Source organism: Chlorocebus sabaeus, chromosome X (genome assembly GCF_047675955.1).
Source record: "Chlorocebus sabaeus isolate Y175 chromosome X, mChlSab1.0.hap1, whole genome shotgun sequence".
NCBI classification, from domain to species: domain Eukaryota; kingdom Metazoa; phylum Chordata; class Mammalia; order Primates; family Cercopithecidae; genus Chlorocebus; species Chlorocebus sabaeus.
In genome coordinates, this window is record NC_132933.1 from 112,100,127 (window position 1) to 112,121,044 (window position 20,918).

Here is a 20,918-nt window from a genome sequence, read left to right on the forward strand (position 1 = left end):
CATACTAGAATCTCCTTGGGAAAGTTCAAAAAATCCCCAAGCCCAGATCTCACGCCAGACCAATTAAATCTGAATCTATAGGGGTGGAACCCATAGACCTAAGTATTTAAACAAACAAACAAACAAACAAACAAACAAAACTCAGATAATTCCAAAGTGCAGCCGAGGTTGAGAATCGCTGTTTTAAAGCAGGTGCAAAAAATTAAACGTGGACTTTGATAGGGGGACGGTGGTAGGCATGGATGAACTGAAAAGCCCTTCAGAATAGAGCGGTGACTGCGAGAGCAAGGACAAAAACTATATGAGAGCCCGTGGCAGGAGATTTAAGGGCCGTTCTTGTGTGGGACTGACAGGATTTGGGGGACGGTGACGCCCTCAGCATACACCCGACTCTATTAAAGTTGAGTTATTCTGCCAGCGGCCCTGTCCCTACCCGCAATCATATTTTCTAGCACCTTTTCCCACAGTTTGGAAAAAAAAAAAAAGGGCGAAAACGTTCTCCCACGTAACGCGCCGTGGACGTGTATGGGAGGAGCAAAGGCCTGAGAATCACAAGCACGCGGCCGCTACCATTTCTTCGCGATTCCAGAACCAGAATTCACGAACATTTAGAGGAGGCCTTCCTCGGCTGTGTTTGTGCCCCACTTACGGAGCGATGGTGGATTTCTCTGGGCAAACTGTCGCCTTTACAACACCAGGGGGCGGAGGCGGGAGGGAGAGCGGCAAGGGTAAAGGCGGGGCAACTGCTGACGTTCCCGCTGACGACTCCGACTCAGCCCTAACCCTGGTTTCCGGCGGCGCGCGGCTCCCTTTTCCGCTCTCCCGCGCGAGCACAGGTACCGCCTCACTCCCACGCGCCCCCCAGCGCTGCCGTGCTAGACAGCTGAGAGAACAGACACAGACCTGTCGGAAGGTCCTCTGCAGGTCCCCCTTCCGCTCTGCCGATCGACTTCCGCCTCGGGCAGTCAACATGTACGTTGCGGCTGTCTGGCGAAGCTGCTTCTGAGCGTTTGCGGAGGCGCAGCTTCCCCTCTGCGGGGCCGCCCTGCTTCCCCCCGATCCCCGCCTCCCCCCGCCCCTCGCTCCCGTCCCTGGGGTCGGCGGACTTCTCGCTACATGGGGGCGGGCTTCCGCGGTCGGCGCACGGCTTCCTGTTCTGAGGCTGCCCGGCGGTAGGCGGTGGCGACTCTGCCCGCTCCCGTTTCGGCGCGGTGACCGAGCGCCCGGGAGGCTCGAGGACCGCATCGTGTGCCGTTGCGCCAAGCCCGGTCCTGCGCCGCCATGGCCCCAGTGCAGCTGGAGAACCACCAGCTGGTCCCGCCCGGAGGCGGCGGCGGGGGCAGCGGCGGACCCCCGTCAGCCCCAGCCCCTCCTCCCCCGGGAGCCGCCGTGGCGGCGGCCGCTGCAGCTGCGGCTAGCCCGGGCTACCGGCTGAGCACCCTCATTGAATTTCTGCTGCACCGGGCCTACTCGGAGCTTATGGTGTTGACGGACCTGTAAGTGCCCCGAAACCCCTGCCTGTTCCCCAGCCCCCCCTTCCCGCCCAACCGGCTGAGACGTTTGCACCTCCCTCTCCCCGAGAGGCTGCTGTGTTCTCCGCTGGACTGCTTAGTCTAGAATTTTTGAACTCCTGGGGTTCAGCGGAGGTGGAGAAGCTTTGTATCTGGGGTCTTCCTGGCAACGATGCAACCGAGACTTGTTAATTTTGCGTGTTGTTACACTTCCATCCACTGAAAATTGTATGAAATTTTTGTCCGAGTTCCCAACAGAACTCTCTTGATTTCTTGGCTGGAATACATAATATTCGAGCTTTCAGAAAAAACTCCATAGACGGGAAATTTGTATTACAGCCTCTTGACGATACGTTTTAAATGTAAGCTGTTACTGCTTCTAAGTTAATGGAGGAGCTACATGCGTTGTGTATAAAATACAAATTTGAATTCGAAGTACTTTTTTCTGGAACTTTTGAGTGTTTGAGGTCTTAATGAAGTTAGTGTGAGTAAAATTTTTTTTGTATGTAGCCTGTTATTTCTTGGAGTATGAAGGGGGTTTATAAATCACCTAGTTACCCATGAAATGCCTTGGGGCATGATTAAGTTGTTAATCCCTTCAGAATAGGATCAGAATATACTAATGAATTTCAGTGTGTGAAGAAAAGGCACCGTAACATTTTGGGACTCAGTTGTACATCTTATAACCCAGGTTCAGAAAAAGTTAATCAGAATTTTATTTTTTGTCTATTGCAAGACTTCAGATCAGGGTTATCAGTTGAGATACATTAGTATGCAGATATTAGGCTGTAAAGCGTTACAGTAATTCGTTTTAGAGATTGATAAGATACTTGTTTGCAGATGGCTGAAAGAATAGGCTACACTTACTCCTGTAAAACGTCATTCTCAGTTTTGATGTACTGTACTTTTTTGAATGGGACAGAAAAAAGTAGAGTTAAAGAAGCCTGCCCATGGCTAATGAGAAATTTAAATAGCTGTCAGGATTAGGGACTATTGTAATGACATACCTCTCTGCACCATTTATTGTTGGATTTCATAAAAATCCAAGAATATCCATGAGAAAGTTTAATGTATGTGAAGGTCACTGTCCTATATAGAGCTATGGAAAAAAAATGTTGAAAACTGATGCTATCGGTGGTGTAGTTTGCTTTTCCATAGGGGATTTGTAGAAATTCCTTGAATTGTGGTTTTTTGTCTTTTTACTATTTTAGGAGTTGGTGTATGAAGAGAGGAACATCTGTTTTGTTGCTGTAGAATAAGTATGTAGTTATAGTCCCACACCCTTTATGTGATGATTCCCATATTTGTATCTCCAGCACAGACCTCTCTGATGAACTCCAGACTCTATATCCAGATGCCTACATTTCAGTATCTTGATAGGCGTTTCAACATAGCAACTCCAGGACCAAACTACTGATTCCACTGTCCTCCCTCCTGCAAAACCTTCTTTGCTATCTCACTAAATAGTATCTCCATTCTTCCTGTTGTTGCTCAGGCCAAAAATTTTGGAGTAACTCCTAGCTCCTCTTTCTTCACATCCTACATACATCAGCAAGTCCTGTTATCTTTGTCTTCAGAGTCTGACCATTTCTCAACGCTTCCACCAAGTGTTGGTCCAAGCCACCTAATCCTTCACCTGTGTACTGCAGTAGTTAGCTCACTGGTATCTCTGTAGTTCCCTTGCCCCTTCTATAGTTTCTTCTCCACAAAATAGCCAGAATGATTCTTTTAAAATTTCTCTGCTCAGAACCCTTCGATGGTTCCCCATCTCACTGAGATTAAAAAGTTTTGATAATTGCCAGGTGTGGTGGCTCATACCTGTAATCCCAGCACTTTGGGAGGCTGAGGCGGTATCACTTGAGCCCAGGAGTTCAAGACTCTTGTCTCTACCAAAAATAGAAAATTAACTGGGTGTGGTGGCCCAAGTCTGTAGTTCTAGCTACTTGGGAGGCGGAGGTGGGAGGATTGCTTGGGCCCAGGAGGTTCGCTTGAGCCCAGGAGGTTGAGGCTGCAGTGAGCATGATCGCATCACTGCACTCCAGCCTGGGTGACAGTGAGATCCTTTCTCAAAAAAAAAAAAAAAAAAAAAAAGTGTTGATAATCACCTGTATAGTGATCATAAAATTTATGGTCCAAACCGGGACACTTTTGAGCATAGTGGGGCTGATGATAATGTCAGAACAAGAGGCATAAACCAGGACTGTCTTGGGCAAACCAGAAAATCAGAACATGTGGTCATCTTACCTTTAAGGCCTTACATGATGTGCCTTCTCTTTTCCTTACCTCTTTTTTTTTTTTGTCTCCAACCTCTTTACCACTTTTGGTTTGTCCCTTACCTCTTTAACTGCATGTCCTGAAACTCTCCTCTTTGCTTATCCTGTTCTGACCACATTACCCTTCCTGATGTTTCTTTTTTAAGACAGGGTCTTGCTCTGTTGCCCAGGCTGGAGTGCAGTGGCACAGTCATGCTCACTGCAGCCTCTTGACCTGGGCTCAACTGCTCCTCCTGCCTCAGCCTCCCAAATAGCTGGAACTACAGGCATGTGCCACCACACCCAGCTAATTTTTTTATTTTTGATAGAGACAAGAGTCTCACTATGTTGCCCAGGCTGATCTTGAACTCCTGGGCTTTAAGCAATCCTCCCACCTCTGCCTCCCAGATTTTTTTTTTTTTTGAAACAGAGTCTCACTGTGTTGCCCAGGCTGGAGTGCAGTGGTGTGATCTCGGCTTGCTGCAGCCTCCGCCTCCCGGGTTCCAGTGATTCTTGTGCCTCAGCCTCCTGAGTAGCTGCGATTGCAGGCATGCACCACCACACCTGGTTAATTTTTGTATTTTTAGTAGAGATGGGATTTCACCATGTTGACCAGTCTGGTCACAAACTCCCAACTTCAGGTAATCTAATCTCCTTGGCCTCCCAAAATGCTGGGATTACAGGTGTGAGCCATCGCGCCCAGCCTCCAAACCTTCTTGATGTTTCTTGTTAGTGCCTAGCACGGTGCCATCTTCAAGCCCTTGCTTTTTCCCTAGAAATCTGTGTGGATTGCTTTCTCATTAGTCCTTTAGGTCCTTGTTTACATACAATTTATCAGAAAGATTTTCTCTGACCACCTATAAAATAGTACTCTGCCCCTTCAGTCTATCCTTTCTTGCTGCTCTATTTTTCTTTACAGCACTTATTGCCACCTGACATTATTAGCTTGTTGTTTGTTCCCACCCCATAAGGACAGAGATTTTGATTTATTTGTGACTTTCCCTGGGGCCTAGAACAATGCCTGGCACACAGGGCTTAACTAAGTATTTATTGATTTAATACATGAATGTTTAGAATTGTCATCAATATATGGTTTGATAGAAGAAATAACTAGTGTTTGATAAATCAGTAGGGTGACTAGTTTGCAAGAATCTGTTGTACACTTCAAAATAGCTAGAAGAGAATAATTCAGATGTTTCCAGCATAAAGAAAAATATTTAAGGTGATGGATATCACAAGTACACTGATTTGATCTTTACAAATTATATAAATGTATGAAATTATATGTACTGTGAAACCATACATCTTTAATGCATCAATAAAAATATTGTTCAAAAAGAATTGTAAATCATGGGAAATTTAATAGGAAAAGTTATTTTTGCTCTTGATACACAGGTATACTAAAAAACTTTTTTCACTTTTGATTGTGGTAATTATTAATAAAATTAGTTTGGAAACTTACCATGGAAGTTCCTAAATAGTATATTTTCCCTAAAAACTGTCAGGATTAATATGTTAATGTAGAGCCCGTGTTCTAGCTATACTTTATGAGTCTTTAGGGAAACAGTTACTTATTTCAGTAACAAGTGATGCTTGTGTGTGAACTATCGAAGGTAAAAAGGACAACCTTGGCAACTTAGGTGGTTTTGTTTTGGTCTCAGATTTCTGGGTTTTTCTGCTTATCCACCTCCCTTCCCCCTCAACATACACACTCTCATCCTAGAGTTTACTCTCTGCCTTGACTTTTTAGAGACCTAGGTTCTACCCTTTATTATTTTTTGAGATAGGGTCTTGCTCTGTCACCCAGGCTGGAATGCAGTGGCACAATCATGGCTCACTGCAGCCTGAACTTCCAGGGCTCAGGTGATTCTCCCACTTCAGCCTTCCAAGTAGCTGGACTACTTGCCACCACACTTGGCTAATATGTATTATTTGTAGAGCTGGGGTTGCTGTGTTGCTTAGGCTGGTCCCGAACTCCCGAACTCAAGTGATCTGCAGCCCAACCCCCACCCCCCGCCAAGCCTCCCAAAGCGCTGGGATTACAGGTATGAGCCATGTACCTGCCCCTCCCCCCCCTTTTTTTTTAACTTCTTTTAATTAAAATCAGAAAATGCCAGGATCTCAGTCATGTCATCTTGTCTTATTGTGCTTTGGTGTAAATAAGTTTCTATGCCTTACTTCCCAACATTTGCATTTTAGAGCTTTTACCCTATGTGGTAACTTTCTTATAGATTATAGAATTTCAAATAGATTAGGAGGAATAGGGGAAAGGGGAGGCAGGCAGCAAAGCCCGTCTTTTGTCCCTGAACTGATGCTGCCTCTGACATGAGATGGTCCTTTTAGGGTCTCTGAGGCAGGTAGGAGGAGTGGGAACAATGATTGCTATTCTTTCTACCCCCAGAGGCTCTACTCCCCTTCTCCCCTTATAGATACCCATCGTTCTCATTCTCCCCCTCCCTTGAGGTGAAGACAGGGTAAGGGCTGTGGATTCTCAAGGAGTGTTCTCAGGAGGTTTGGCATGTAGAGGAACTTGCCAGTAGCTGCCTTTATTTGCAGTCTTCTAACAGGACCTTAATTTCTGCTTCATCCCTCTGGTCTTCATCCCACCTAGCTCTCTTTATCATTCTGACCATAACTTTAACTTCCATCTCACTGTCTACCCTAAGAATAGCAGGTAACTATAAGCCAGAGCTCATTTTAATATTTTCTCCTCCTTGTACTTTGAACCTCTGGAAGTAGTTTTAGTTTTTCTGTTCCTGTGGCACATGGGTGGGAGACAATCTAAATGGCTGGGTGTGTATACTTCAAGAACTGATTAGCTGTGAAAGAGGCATGAGAGTTGTTTAGGCCATTGAATCTTGGACTGTGGGATAGAGGTTAACAGAATGTGGCAATTCAGGAGGCATTAAGGATCTTTCTAGACATCAGTGGATGTGAATGTTTAATGGTATAACTTATCTGGGAAGAAGTTGACATTGGTTGCTGGCTATCAATATTGGAGGACTAGCAAAAAGAAATTTAAAAATCCTATTGGAGCTGTTTAAAAACAATAAAACATTTTTCATTTAACCACCATGCAACATAATTACTGTAAAACCCTTGACATACACTGGCCCTTTTGTATGCTTAGCTTCCAGTTTTGTCCACCATAACACAACATGGAGGGATTATTGCTTGGAAACAGGTATCCATTGGATACAGGGAGGCTGGCAACAAAGTAGTAAGTTCTGCATCTGTGACCATTTTGGTTTTAAAATAATCTTTTCTCTGTTACCCTATGATATAGTGTGCTAATGTGGGACTTGGGCTTTTTAAATGTTTGAGGTTCATGCAATACGTTTTGAAATATTTTGAATGGAGAGAAATGTTCTTTGGTTGGTTTTTGCCTTACAACCATGCTGCTGGAAACTCATAAATCTAAAAAAGCATAGGTAGCCACATGACCCTGTAGTAGCTGTTTACCCAGTTTTTCTGAAACATTAATGTGTTTAATAGAGTCAAAGTAAAGACTATTATCACATTAGAATGAAGGTATACATGTATTTAATCAATTTGTTTTTTGTTTTTTGTTTTTTGTTTTGTCTTAGACTGCCAAGGAAATCTGATGTGGAAAGGTGAGTATGAAAACAAACAAACGAACAAACAAACCCTTAAAGTCTCTTTATTGATCAATCTATGAGTGTTGGTGTGTGGGTATGGGTGGTGTAGGGCTGTGGATTGGAAACCTAGGCCCAAAGAGTCTAGAATGATTTTTCACACCATGGGTTTAGGGAGTCCTGGGAAATATAATTTCCTAACCCTTAACAATAGTTGGTGTGAGACCAGTTCTACATCTTCTATTCTACAAACCTTTATTGAGTGACTGACCTGGTCAAGTCCCTAAGGGTGATATTAAGATGTAGAAGGTATAGTCTGTAAAGGAAGACGCTGAGGAGCAGCAGACTGGCTTTAGAAAGTTGACTGCCACAGGCATGGTGGCATGTGCCTGTAGTCCCAGCTACTCAGAAGGTTGAGGCAGAAGAATTGTTTGAACCCAGGAGGCAGAGGTTGCAGTGAGCCGAGATCAGGCCACTGCACTGTAGCCTGGGCGACAGAGTGAAACTTTGTCTCAAAAAAAAAAAAAAAAAAACCACAAAGTTGGCTGCTAATTTATCACTTGCAACAATGATGCTATTAAGTATCTTTAGAGAATTGACATTTGCCTGCTGCTCCTACTGTTACATAGTTAACATTTTGGTTCAGTTGGAGCTTGGAGCTTAAGATTTAACTTAAGGCTAAAATGTTTCCAGAGGCTAAAGGAACAAGCTAAATTAAAGTTTCAAAAAAATCATTTGATGGAGATTTAAATTGTAACTACAGTATACGGTACTTGACCATATCTTTGGCACTACTTATGCTCCTTGGCTGATTTTTTTTTTTTTTTTAATACCAAATCACTTGGCAACTTTTTAGCATTTCTTAGTGGCAACACTCCATTGCCAACCCCAGCTTAACTTTTTGATCGACTTAGAGATCAAAAAGGTAGAAGTAAAAGAGACAATTAAGGCAACCTGTGTTATGGTTTGGCTGGTCAGTATTAAAGGGGGAAAACGTTAAGTCAAGGATTTGTTCTGTCTCCTGTGGGGTATGAAGGGAAACTGGGCCTTTGGAAAACTCATGTTCCCTATCACTTGAGATGACATGGTGTCAGAAAACCATGTTACTGTAGTTTACAAAGGGGACATCTCCGTTCTAGTAGAGGACTGCATTTGGGAAACCGAATTAATAATAGACAAGTGTGTTTGCTCTGTGAGAGGAGCAGAAACATTGCATCCTCTATAAGCCATTGCTGAGTTAGAGTGAAGGTACTGAGGTTCCCAGCCCTGAGATCTGCTGGATCTTAATGTGTGTTTAACATTTCTGCTGTGTCTCAGTCTTGTCTCATGATCCTTCATAGACACTGGCAAAGAGTTATAATTATGCCCTTGATTCTTCTCTTTATAGTACCACTAATCATTGCTGGCCTATCTTCAAGAGAGCCTTTTAGGGTGCTTGTGGGCTGTGTGTGCTCTCAGTAGGAGCTAGCCTCTAGCCTTCAGTCAGGATTGTACTTCAGCAAGAACTTTTACTTTGGTGCATTGCGTTATGGTGGTGGTATTGGCAAGATGTAGAGATGTGGATTGGATCTGTAGGTCATTGAACAGCTGTACTAAGATTAATAGGTCAGAGCCTACTTGGAGGGAGGTTGGTGTCCTGCTGGGTCCTGTCATCAGTCCTGGCTTGTTGAATATTTTTTTCAGTGTCTTAGACCATGAAAGATATGATTATCAGTTTTATAGCTGCTATGAAGTTGAGAGATCTAGCTAACACATTGATTGACGTTAGTAAAGCTTTTGGGGCTTTAGGATGAGATAAAAGTACTAATGAGTATTGGGGGAAAAGGAATAATAGTGAGTATAGGATAAAACTAGATATGGACAGACCTTTTATTTTTAGTACTCAAAGTAATTTCTTTAGCTTTGCTTGGATATTTTTTAATGTATCCAAGCTTGTCACTGAAATTAGTTTGGTAAAGAGTTACGTAGTTAAGTTCTTTAATTATTCAATTTTTTTTTTTTTTTTGAGATGGAGTCTCGCTCTGTCGCCCAGGCTGGAGTGTAGTGGCCGGATCTCAGCTCAGCTCACTGCAAGCTCTGCCTCCCAGGTTTACGCCATTCTCCTGCCTCAGCCTCCCGAGTAGCTGGGACTGCAGGCGCCCGCCACCTTGCCCGGCTAGTTTTTTTGTAGTTTTTAGTAGAGACGGGGTTTCACCGTGTTAGCCAGGATGGTCTCGATCTCCTGACCTCGTGATCCGCCTGTCTCAGCCTCCCAAAGTGCTGGGATTACAGGTTTGAGCCACCGTGCCCGGCCTGATTATTCAATCTTTCATGCTAGTGCAGGATGGGAAATGGTGCCCTTTTGTAGAATGAATACAGTTTCAGGCTTTGGTAATGATCAGTTTCAATTCCTTTCACTTACCAAAAGGGTTACTAATTACTTACTAATTAAATTACTCCTAATTTCAGTTATGAGTTGATAATTCATAACTCTTCATTTAATCCCTTCTGTGAACCAGTTTACTTCTACTGCCATATACTGAATTTAGCATATTTTTGTAAACAACTTTTATTACAATATGAAATCAATTTAAAAATGTGACTTATTGCTAAAACATTCTATTTGGTTTATTGCTCTGAGGTGAAAAAGCATATGCAGATAGTATACAAAATGTGACAATAGTTCATATTTAGATAAATACTTTAGGTGGCTCATTTTGTAGTGGTTTTAAGCAAAGGCTGATTTATTTATATATTTATTTATTTTTTTGCTCAGCTGAAATAAATTGTGAAATACTTTTTCTAATATGTTGGTTCTTTAAGAGTTGTTTTATTTTATAGGAAAATAGAAATAGTGCAGTTTGCTAGCCGGACACGCCAACTCTTCGTTCGATTATTAGCTTTAGTGAAATGGGCTAATAATGCTGGCAAAGTGGAAAAATGTGCGGTGAGTTAAACTTTTTATTTTACTTTGTATAAAATAACTTTTTGGATGTTATGATAGACATTTTAGCTTTAACTATCCTTGCCGATTTGAGTGACGTGAATAATCATATTTCTGAATGATAATGTATATTTCTGCAGAAACTTAGTATTTTTTTGTTTTTTTAATTTATTTTTTATTTATTTATTTATTTTTTATTTATTTTTTTTTATTATTATTATACTTTAAGTTCTAGGGTACATGTGCATAACGTGCAGGTTTGTTACATATGTATACTTGTGCCATATTGGTGTGCTGCACCCATCAACTCGTCAGCACCCATCAACTCATCATTTACATCAGGTATAACTCCCAATGCAATCCCTCCCCCCTCCCCCCGCCCCCCTCCCCATGATAGGCCCCGGTGTGTGATGTTCCCCTTCCCGAGTCCAAGTGATCTCATTGTTCAGTTCCCACCTATGAGTGAGAACATGCGAAACTTAGTATTTGTTTATGGACACCTGATCAGAAAGAAGAGGAGGTAGCTGGAGACATCATTACATGAGGAGACTTTAAATATGAGACTGGGGCAAAAGGGGGAAAATTGTTAGTTTATATTTGTACGATTCCTTAGAATTTGCAAGGTTCTCCCTTACATTTTGCTTATTAATTCTTGACAATCCTGTGAGAATGGCAGAGTTGGTAATTTTTTTTCTCAGTTTTACAGATGATGAAACGATAAGGTTCCTAGAAGTTATATGGCTTCTTCAAGGTCGCAGAGGCTGATAACAACGTTTTTCTGTTTGTTTATCTACTAATTCTCCAAACCTCTAATAAGCACAGGGTATAGGGGACAGAGGATGGAATCTTCAATAAGGAATAGTCCCTGCATTTGAGAACCTCATGGTCTTTTGACTATTGAATCACTCTTTGGAATGCAAAGTGACATGCAGTGCAGTGTACCAAAGATGCTAAAATCTACCAGAAATAAAGTTTTATGCTATGTTCAAGAAGCGTTAAGGAATAAAAACTTGATTTTTTTTTCAGATTGTTCACTGTTGGCATATAGAAATATTACTGATATTTTGTATGTTGATTTTGTATTCTGCAACTTCACTGAATTTATCAGTTCTAATAGATTTTGGTGGGGTCTTTAGGTTTTTCCAAATATAAGATCATATCATCTGCAAACAAGGATAATTTGACTTCTTCCTTTCCAATTTGGATGCCCTTTCTTTCTTTCTTTTGTCTGATTGCTCTAGCTAGGAGTTCCAGTACTGTGTTGAATAATAGTGGTGAAAATGGGCATCCTTGTCGTGTTCCAGGTCTGAGAGGAAGGGCTTTCAGTTTTTCTCCATTCAGCATGATAATTAGCTGTGGGTCTGTCAAATATGACTTTTATTATGTTGAGGTATGTTCCTTCTATACCCAGTTTTTTGAGGGTTTTTATCATGAAGGGATGTTGAATGCTATTACATGTGTTTTCAGCATCAGTTGAAATGATCACATGGTTTTTATTTTTCATTCTATAGATATGATATATCACATTGATTGATTTGTATATTTTGAACCATCCTTGCATCCCAGGGATAAATCCCACTTGGTCATGACGAACGATCTTTTTAATGTTTTGTTGAATTTGGTTTGCTAGTATTTTGTTGAGAGGATTTTTGTATCAACATTCATCAGATATATTGGTCTGTAATTTTCTTTTTTTGATTTGTCTTTGTCTGGTTTTGGTATTAGGGTAATACTGGCCTTGTAGAATGAGTTTGGAAGTTTTCCCTCTTCCACTATTTTTTGGAATAGTTTAAGTAGGATTGTTATTAGTTCGTCTTTAAATGTTTGGTAGAATTCAGTAGTGAAGCCATAAGGTCCTGGGCTTTTCTTTGCTGGGAGACAAATTATAATTAATATAATGAATTATAGCTTCAATCTTGTTACTTGTTATTAGTCTGTTTGGGTTTTGAATTTCTTCATGGTTCAATCTTCACAAGTTGTATGTGTCTAGGAATTTATCTATTTCCTCTAGATTTTCCGATTTATTGGCATGTAGTTGCTTACAGTAGCCACTAATGATCCTTTGAATTTCTGTGGTATTAGTTGTAATGTTTCCTTTTCATCCCTGATTTTATTCATTTGGGTCTTCTCTCTTTTTTTCTTTGTGAGTCTGGTTAAAGGTTTATCAATTTTGTTCATTGTTTCAAAAAATCAACTTGTTTCATTGATCTTTTGCATTGTTTTCTTCGTTTCAAATTCATTTATTTCTGCCCTGATCTTTAGGTTTCCGGTTTCTCTTGCTTTTATAGTCTTTAAGATGCATCCTTAGGCTATTTATTTGAAGTTTTTCTTCTTTTCTGATGTAGGCACTTATAACTATAACTTTCTTTCTTAGTGCTGCATCCCATAGGTTTTGGTATGTTGTGTTTCCATTATCATTTATTACAAGAAATTTGTAAATTTTCTTCTTAATTTGTTCATTGACCCACTGTTCATTTGGGAGCATATTGTTTCCGTGTGTTTGTATAGTTTCCAAAATTCCTCTTAATGTTTTCTAGTTTTATTCCATTGTGGTCAGAGAAGATGCTTGATATTATTTCAGTTTTTCTAAATGTTTTAAGACTTGCTTTGTGGCCTAACATACGGTCTATCCTTGAGAATGATCTATATGCTGAGGAGAAGAATGTGTATCCTGCAACCTTTGGATAAAATGTTCTGTAAATATCTATTAGGTTTATTTGTTCCATAGTGCAGATTAAGTTCTATGTTTCTCTGTTGAGTTTCTGTCTGGGAGATCCGTCCAGTGCTGAAAGTGGGGTGTTGAAGTCTACAGCTATTATTGTATTGACATCTTGCTGTTTAATAATATTAGTATTTGGTTTATGTATCTGGGTGCTCCAGTGTTGGATACATATATGTTTACAATCATATCCTTTTTCTGAATTGACTCCTTTATCATTAATGACCTTGTTTGTCTGTTTTCATAGTTTTTGTCTTGAAATCTATTTTGTCTAAGTATAGCTACTCCTACTCCTTTTTGGTTTCCATTGACATATAAATCTTTTTCCATCCCTTTATTTTCAGTCTGTGTATGTGTGTCTTTATAGGTGAAGTATGTTTCTTATAGGCAACAGATCATTGAGTCTTGTTTTTTTAAATCCATTCAGCCACTCTGTGCCTTTTTATTAGAGAGTTTAGTTCATTTACATTTAGTGTTATTATTGATAAGTAGAGATTTACCCTTGCTGTTTTGTTGTTTTCTAGTTGTTTTGTGGTCTTCTCTTCCTTTTTCCCTTCCTTCTTATCTTCCTTTTAGTGAAGGTGATTTTCTCTGGTGACATGATGTAATTTCTTGTTTTTTATTTTTTGTATCCGTTGTATTTTATTTTATTTTTTTTCTGAGATGGAGTCTTGCTTTGTTGCCCAGGTTGGAGTGCAGTGGCGCAATCTTGGCCCACTGTAACCTCTGACTCCCAGATTCAAGTGATTCTACTGCCTCAGCCTCCTGAGTAACTGGGATTACAGGCGCATGCCACCACGCCTGGTTAATTTTTGTATTTTTAGTAGAGACGGGGTTTTGCCTCGTTGGCCAGGCTGGTCTTGAACTCCGGACCTCAGGTGATCCACCTGCCTCGGTTTCCCAAAGTGCTGGGATTACAGGCGTGAGCCACTGCACCTGGCCCATTGTGTGTTTTTTGATTTGAGGTTACTGTGAGGCTTGCAAATACTGTCTTATAACCCATTATTTTAAACTGATGACAACTTGACACTGATTGCATAAACAGACACGCAAAAAGAAAACTAATGAAAACTCTGCAATTTAACTTTATCTCCCTCCTTTTTAACTTTTTTGTTTGTCTTTAGTTCTTATTGTCTTGAAAAGTTCTGTGTCTTCAAAAGTTGTTGTAGTTATGATTTCCTGTTGGTTTATCATTTAGTCTTTCTATTTAAGATAAGAGTAGTTTACATAGTACAATTACAGTGTTATAATATTCTGTATTTTTCTGTGTGCTTACTATTACCAGTGAGTTTGTACCTTTAGATGATTTCTTCTTGCTTATTAATATACTTTTCTTTCAGATTAAAGAACTCCCTTTAGCTTTTCTTGTAGGACAGGTCTGATGTTGATGAAATCTCTCAGCTTGTTTGTCAGAGAAAGTCTTTTTTTCTCCTTCATGTTTGAAGGATATTTCCACTGGATATGCTATCCTCGGGTAAAAGTTTTTTTTTCCTTCAGCACTTTAAATATGTCATACCATTCTCTCCTGGCCTGTAAGATTTCCACTGAAAAGTTTCCTGCCAAACGTATTAGAGAGCTCTGTTGTATGTTATTTGTTTCTTTTCTCTTGCTGCTTTTAGGATCCTTTCTTTATCCTTGACCTTTGGGAGTTTGATTATTAGATGCCTTGAGGTAGTTGTGTGGGTGCTAAATCTGCTTGGTGTTCTGTAATCTTCTTGTACTTGAGTATTGATATCTTTCTCTAGGTTTGGGAAGTTCTCTGTTGTTATCCTTTTCAATAAACTTACTACCCCCTATCTCTCTTTTTCTGCCTCCTCTCTAAGGCCAATAATTTTGAAATTTGTCCTTTTGAGGCTATTTTCTAAATTTTGTAGGTGTGCTTCATTCTTTTTTGTTCTTTTGTCTCTTCTGACTGTGTATTTTCAAATAGCCTGTCTTCAAGCTCACTAATTCTTTCTTCTGGTTGATCAACTCTGTTATTAAGAGATTCTGATACATTCTTCAGTATGCCAATTGCATTTTTCAACTCCAGAGTTTCTGCTTGACTTTTAAAGCAATTATTTCAATCTCTGTTAAATTTATCTGACTGAATTCTGAATTCATTCTTTGTGTTATCTTGAATTTCTCTGAGTTTCCTCAAAACAGCTATTTTGAATTTTCTGTTGGAAAGGTCTCATATCTCTGTTTCTCCAGGATTGGTTCCTGGTACCTTCTTTTGTTCATTTGGTGAGGTCCTGTTTTCCTGGATGATCTTGATGCTTTTAGATCTGGGCCTCAAAGAGTTAGGTATTTATTGTAGTCTTTGCAGTCTGGGCTTGTTTATGCCTGTCCTTCTTGAGGAGGCTTTCCAGATATTTGAAGGTACTTAGGCCCCAAGCTCAATAATGCTGTGGTTTTTGCCGACTCATAGAGATACTGCCTTGATGGTCTTGGATAAGATCTGGAAGATTTCTCTGGATTACCAACCAAAGGCTCTTGTTCTTTTTCCTTAGTTTCTTCCAAAGTCTTGCTCTTTGTGCTGAGCCACCTGGAACTGGGGGTATGGTGATGTAAGCACCCATATGGCCACCACCACTAGGACTGCACCAGCTCAGACCTGAAGTCAGCACAGCACTGGGTCTTGCCCAAGGCCCAGTGTAACCACTACCTGGCTACCACTTACCTTCACTCCAGGCCCTAGGGCTCTATGATCAGCAGGTGGCGAAGCCAGTCAGGTTTGTGTTTTTCAGGGTAGCAAGTTTCCCCAGGCTTTGGGTGAGCCCAGAGATGCTGTCTGGTGGCAGGGATTAGAGTCAAAAACCTTAGTAATTTGCCTGATATTCTTTTCTTACTGTGGCTAAGCTGACATTCAAACCACAATACAATTTCCTTCCTGCTTTTCCCTCCCCTTTCCACAGGCAGAGGAGCCTCCCGCTTTGGCCATCACTGGCCCATGGGAGGGGTTCTGCTAGGCCACTACTGATGTTCGCTTAAAATCGAAGGATTCTTCAGTCAGCTTGTGGTGAATAGTGCCAGGCCTGGGACTCATCCTTCAGGGCAGTGGGCTTCCCTCTGGCCCTGGGAAGGTCCAAAAATGCTGTCCAAGAGCCTAGGCCTGGACTTGGGGACCCCAAGAGCCTGCTTATGCTGTACCCCACTTTGGCTGAGCTGGTACCTAAGGTACAAAACAAAGTCCCCTTTACTTTTCCCCCTGCTTTTCTCAAACAGGAGTCTTTCACCATAGCCACTATAGCTCTGAATGTGCTTGGTCCACACCTGAAGTCAGCACATCTCAGAACCCAAGGTCCATGGCATACTACCTGGGTATCACTGCTGGTTATTCAGGGCCCAAGGGCTCTTTTATTCAGCGGGTGATGAATCCTGCCAGGACTGGGTCCTTTCCTTTAAGGCAGCAGGTTCCCTGCTAGCCCAGGGTGTGTCTTTGTCATCTGTGAGCTAAAGCCTGGAATAGGGGCCTCACTACTCTGCCTGGTGCCCTGTCCTACTGTGGCTGAGCTGGTATCCAAGATGCAAGACAAAGTCCTTTTTACTCTTTGCTCTCCTCTCCTTAAGCAGAAGAAAGGAGTCTCTTTTGTTGTCACAAGCTGCGCTGCGTGGGGTTTGTGGAAGAGTGGTGCAAGCACTCCCTTAGGCCCCCAGCTGGTGTATCCCTAGGTCGTGTACCACCTAGTCCTCTGGCTCTGAGCCCAGCCTAGCGCTAGGAGTTGCCTAGGAATTGCAGTACTTGTGTCCTAGACTGCCTTTCATGTTTACCTAGGACTCCAGAGTACTTTGGCCCACATTAGCAAGGCTTGCGGAGAAACTCAAGTTCTGACCGCTGCGATGGGCAATTCTCTGGCCAAGGCTGGTCCAAATGCTCCTTCTGGCCCAGCACAACTTTGCTTTCCACTATGACAGGGCAGCACTGAGTTCAGTGTAAAGTCCCCCAGTCACTGTTCTCTCCCTCCCTTAAGTGCAGGGCCTCTGCTGGGGTAGCAGGGGAGGGGCAGTGTCAGCAATTCAAGACTGCCTCTCCTGCCCTTCTCAATGCCTCTTTCAGTGATATGAAGTTAAAACCAAGTACTGTGATGGCTTACCTGATTTTTGGTTTTTGTAATAGTGCTTTTCTGCGTGCAGATAGTAAAAATTTCATGTTCCTGGAGAGGGGGTGACTAGTGTTGGCTTGTATTCCACCATCTTGCTCTGACCCTCTCAGCATTTTTGTTTTCTGAATGTAGATACAGATGTGTTTATGTCAGGGATACAGTCCGTCAATGAGAATTAGAGGGATTGTTCATGTTTCAACCTAATGATTATTTAACTAGTTTTATTAGAGATTCTTGATAATGATCTTTAGCCATGCCAGATGTGTTATGAGTATATAGATCCATAGTTTATAGAACTCTGACTAATGGTAAAACAACCTGGATAATGTTTTGCCTAAGAAAAAGAGAAAATATCTCTCATTCTCCTGGAGATTTTTTTCAGTAGCTTTATCGAGCTATCATTTACATACCATACTATTCACCCACTTAAAGTATACAATTCAGTGGTTTTTGTTATATTCACAGATATGTGCAACCTTCATCACAGTCAATTTTAGAACATTTTAATCACCTCAGAAAGAAAACCTGTGCCCTTTAGTTGTCACCCCCAGCTCTCCTCTAGCCCTAAGCAGCCGCTAATCTACTTCGTCTCAATAGATGTGCCTGTTCTGAACATTTCATATAAATGGAATCAAATGTGTTGTGTTGTGATTGGCTTCTTTAACTTAGCATTTTTTTTTTAGTGTAGTATTTTCAAGATTGATTCATGTGATAGCATGCGTCACTACTTCATTCCTTTTTATGGCTGAATTGCATGGATATACTACATTTTGTTTATCTGTTCAGTTAATAGGCATTTGGGTTGTTTCCAGTTTTGGATTATTATGACTAATGCTGTTGTAAATAGTCATGTCCAACTGTCTGGATGTATGCTTTTATTTATCTTGAGTGTATACCTAGGAGTGGGATGGCTAGGTCATATGGTAACTCTTTGTTGAACTTTTTGTGGAACTGCCAGACTGTTTTACAAAGTGGCCACACCATTTTACATTTCCACCAGCAATGTATGGAAGTTTAGTTTCTCCACATCCATGCCAACACTTGTTGTTACCTGACTTTTTGAGTCTAGCCATCCTAATAGGTATGAAGTGGCATCTCATTAAAGTTTTAATTTGTATTTTCCTAATGACCAGTGATGATGAACATGTTTTCATGTGCTTATTGGCCATTTGTGTGTCTTGTTTAGAGAAACATTTATTCAGTGTTAAATTCTAAAGGAGATTATTATTAAACATATTCACAGCTGGTGTGTGAATACTTAAAAATAACATGGATTAGTTCTTGTGAACTAAGACTATCTATGTGAATGGATTCACTAGTCGGTTACTCAAAACTCAAGTTTTATCTTTTTTTTTTTTTTTTTTTAAAGACATGGAGTCTCACTCTGTCATCCAGGCTGGAGTGCAGTGGTGTAATCACAGCTCACTGCAACCTCGAACTTCTGGGCTCAAGCAGCCCTCCCACCTCAGCCTCCCTGAGTAGCTGAGACCACAGGCACACACTACTGTGCTCATCTAATTTTTAAAAAGTTTTTGTAGAGTTGGGGTCTTACTTGGTTGCCTAGTTTCGAACTCCTGGCTTCAAGCAATCTTCCCGCCTCCACCTCCCAAACTGCTGGGGATTACAGGTGTCAGCCACCACACCCAGCCACGTTTTATCTTGATTAATTATATTTCTAAGTTCAAGAAATGTAGCTGAAGCTAGTGTATTTTGAGTTCAGTGAAGTAGTTTAGATAATGTTTCATTCATTGTTTATGTTTAAGTGGAGCGATAGGGGCTGGATAACTGTGGCATCCCAGTAGGGTTGATGCATGTCTTTCTGCTGGGGAGGTCTTTGGTACTCTTTGAGCTTGACGTTGGTCTGATAAGCATTTTTACAGTGACCTGAGTTAAGGGAGATATGAGATGGCCTAAATCTGAGTAAAAGCCTGTTAAAAAGTTGAGAATGTATTAGCAGTGTCATGACTGTTGATAAGAAGTTAATGTTGGTGGCATTGATAGAAATTCATTGTACTAGTCATAGAAGGTAGCATTTTTACTGGACCATGCTGTATATTGGGTCTAACTAAGAATTAGAAGAAATATTTTTGTTGTTATTGTTTCACCTCTTCTGATTATTGACCTTTTGGGCAAGTGTCTTAACCTAAGCCTCAATTTTCTCATCTCTAAGCTCATAGTAATTATCTGGTTGTACTTCCTAGAGTTGCAAAAATCAAATAAAGTGTTTGAAAACACTAAGAAATTGTAGAGCACTGTGTTTTTGTGATGTTGGTATTAATTCTGGGTACTATGTTTTAAGTTGGCCACTGACAGCCTGTTTGAAGGACATGAGAGAGAAAACTTTAAGTATTGTTCTAGAATAGAACCAGAAGATGGCCGGGTGCAGTGACTCACACCTGTAAAACCAGCACTTTGGGAGGCTGAGACGGGTGGATCACCTGAGGTCAGGAGTTCAAGACCAGCCTGGCCAGCATAGTGAAACCCCGTCTTTACTAAAAATACAAAAATTAGCTGGGGGTGGTGGTTCACCCCTGTAATCCCACCTACTGAGGAGGCTGAGCCAGGAGAATTGCTTGAACCTGGGAGGCGGAGGTCACAGTGAGCAGAGATCGTGCCACTGCACTCCAGCCTGGGGGACAGAGCGAGACTCTGTCTCCAAAACAAAACAACAACAAACAAACCATGAACTAGAAGATAAAAGTTTTAGTGAGGTAGTTTTTAGCTCTGTGATGAGCTCTACTAGTTTAGGTATCCTTATGAAATGCATTGGGTAGAAAACTGATGGAAAGGATTTCTGTATTGGGCATGAAGTGGACCTGTATCTCATAATGGGTGTTTTGGAGTGTTTTCTATGTTCTTTCTAGGCACTGTTCTAAAGGTTTTTTATGTGTTAACTCTTTTTTTTTCAATTGATATATCATAGTTGTACATATTTTGGGGGTACATGTGATATTTTGATACATGTACATAGTGATCAAGGCAGGATAATTGGGATGTTCATTACCTCAGACATTCTTCTTTGTGTTGGGAATGTTACAGTTCTTGTTGTTTTGAATATACAATAAATTACTGTTAATTATCATTTCCCTACTCTACTATCAAATACTAGAACTTATTCCTTTTAACTGTATTTTTGTACCAACTTTTCTTCATACCTCCTCCCCCGTTCCCAGCTTATCTTAACCAACATTCTACTCTCTACTTCCATGATATCCACTTTTTTAACTCCCACATATGAGAGAGAATGTGCAATATTTGTCTTTCTGTGCCTGGCTTATTTCATTTAACATAGTGACCTTCGCTTCACAGTGAACACACTGCCATGCTGTTGCAAATGGCAGGCTTTCATTCTTTTTTATGGCTGAATGGTATTCCATTGTGTATATGTACTGTATTTTCTGTATTCATCTGTTGATGGACCCTTGGGTTGATTCTGTATCTTGGCTATTGTGAATAGTGCTGCAGTAAACCTGGGAGTGCAGGTGTCTTTTTGGCATGCTGATTTCCTTTCTCTTGGATATATACTCAGCAGTGGAATTGCTGGATCTTATGGGAATTCTATTTTTAGTGTTTTGCTGTTGTTGTTTGTTTGTTTTTTGAGACAGGGTCTCATTCTGTCACCCAGACTGGAGTGCAGTGGCACAGTCATGGCTCTTTGCAGCATCAACCTCCTGGGCTCAAGTGATCCTCCCTAGTAGCTGTGACCACAGGCATACACCACTATGCCAGGCTAATTTGTTTGTTTTTTATATTTTTGTGGAGACAGGGTCTCCCTGTGTTGTCCAGGTTGGTCTGCAAGTCCTGGGCTCAAGCAATCTTCCTGCCTCTGCCT

At 41.1% G+C, this 20,918-nt stretch overlaps 1 protein-coding gene across 4 annotated transcripts in view; it reads left to right on the forward strand.

Annotated features, from left to right (window-relative positions):
- Nucleotides 1-595: 595 nt before the first annotated feature.
- The window catches only part of MED14 (mediator complex subunit 14), an 87,859-nt gene continuing 67,536 nt past the window's right edge, over nucleotides 596-20,918 (forward strand). For 2 of the 4 annotated variants that reach the window (XM_037992897.2, XM_073013793.1), the window contains exons 1-3: nucleotides 751-836; nucleotides 7,351-7,377; nucleotides 10,180-10,285. Coding sequence is in view for 2 of the 4 variants with exons in the window: in XM_037992896.2 (XP_037848824.1) it covers nucleotides 656-972; nucleotides 7,351-7,377; nucleotides 10,180-10,285 (450 nt within the window). In the remaining 2 variants the exon portion in view is untranslated. Of the gene's footprint in view, nucleotides 973-1,151; nucleotides 1,497-7,350; nucleotides 7,378-10,179; nucleotides 10,286-20,918 lie in introns of those variants that run through there. The other 2 variants (XM_037992896.2, XM_007991428.3) reach the window with 2 other exon arrangements.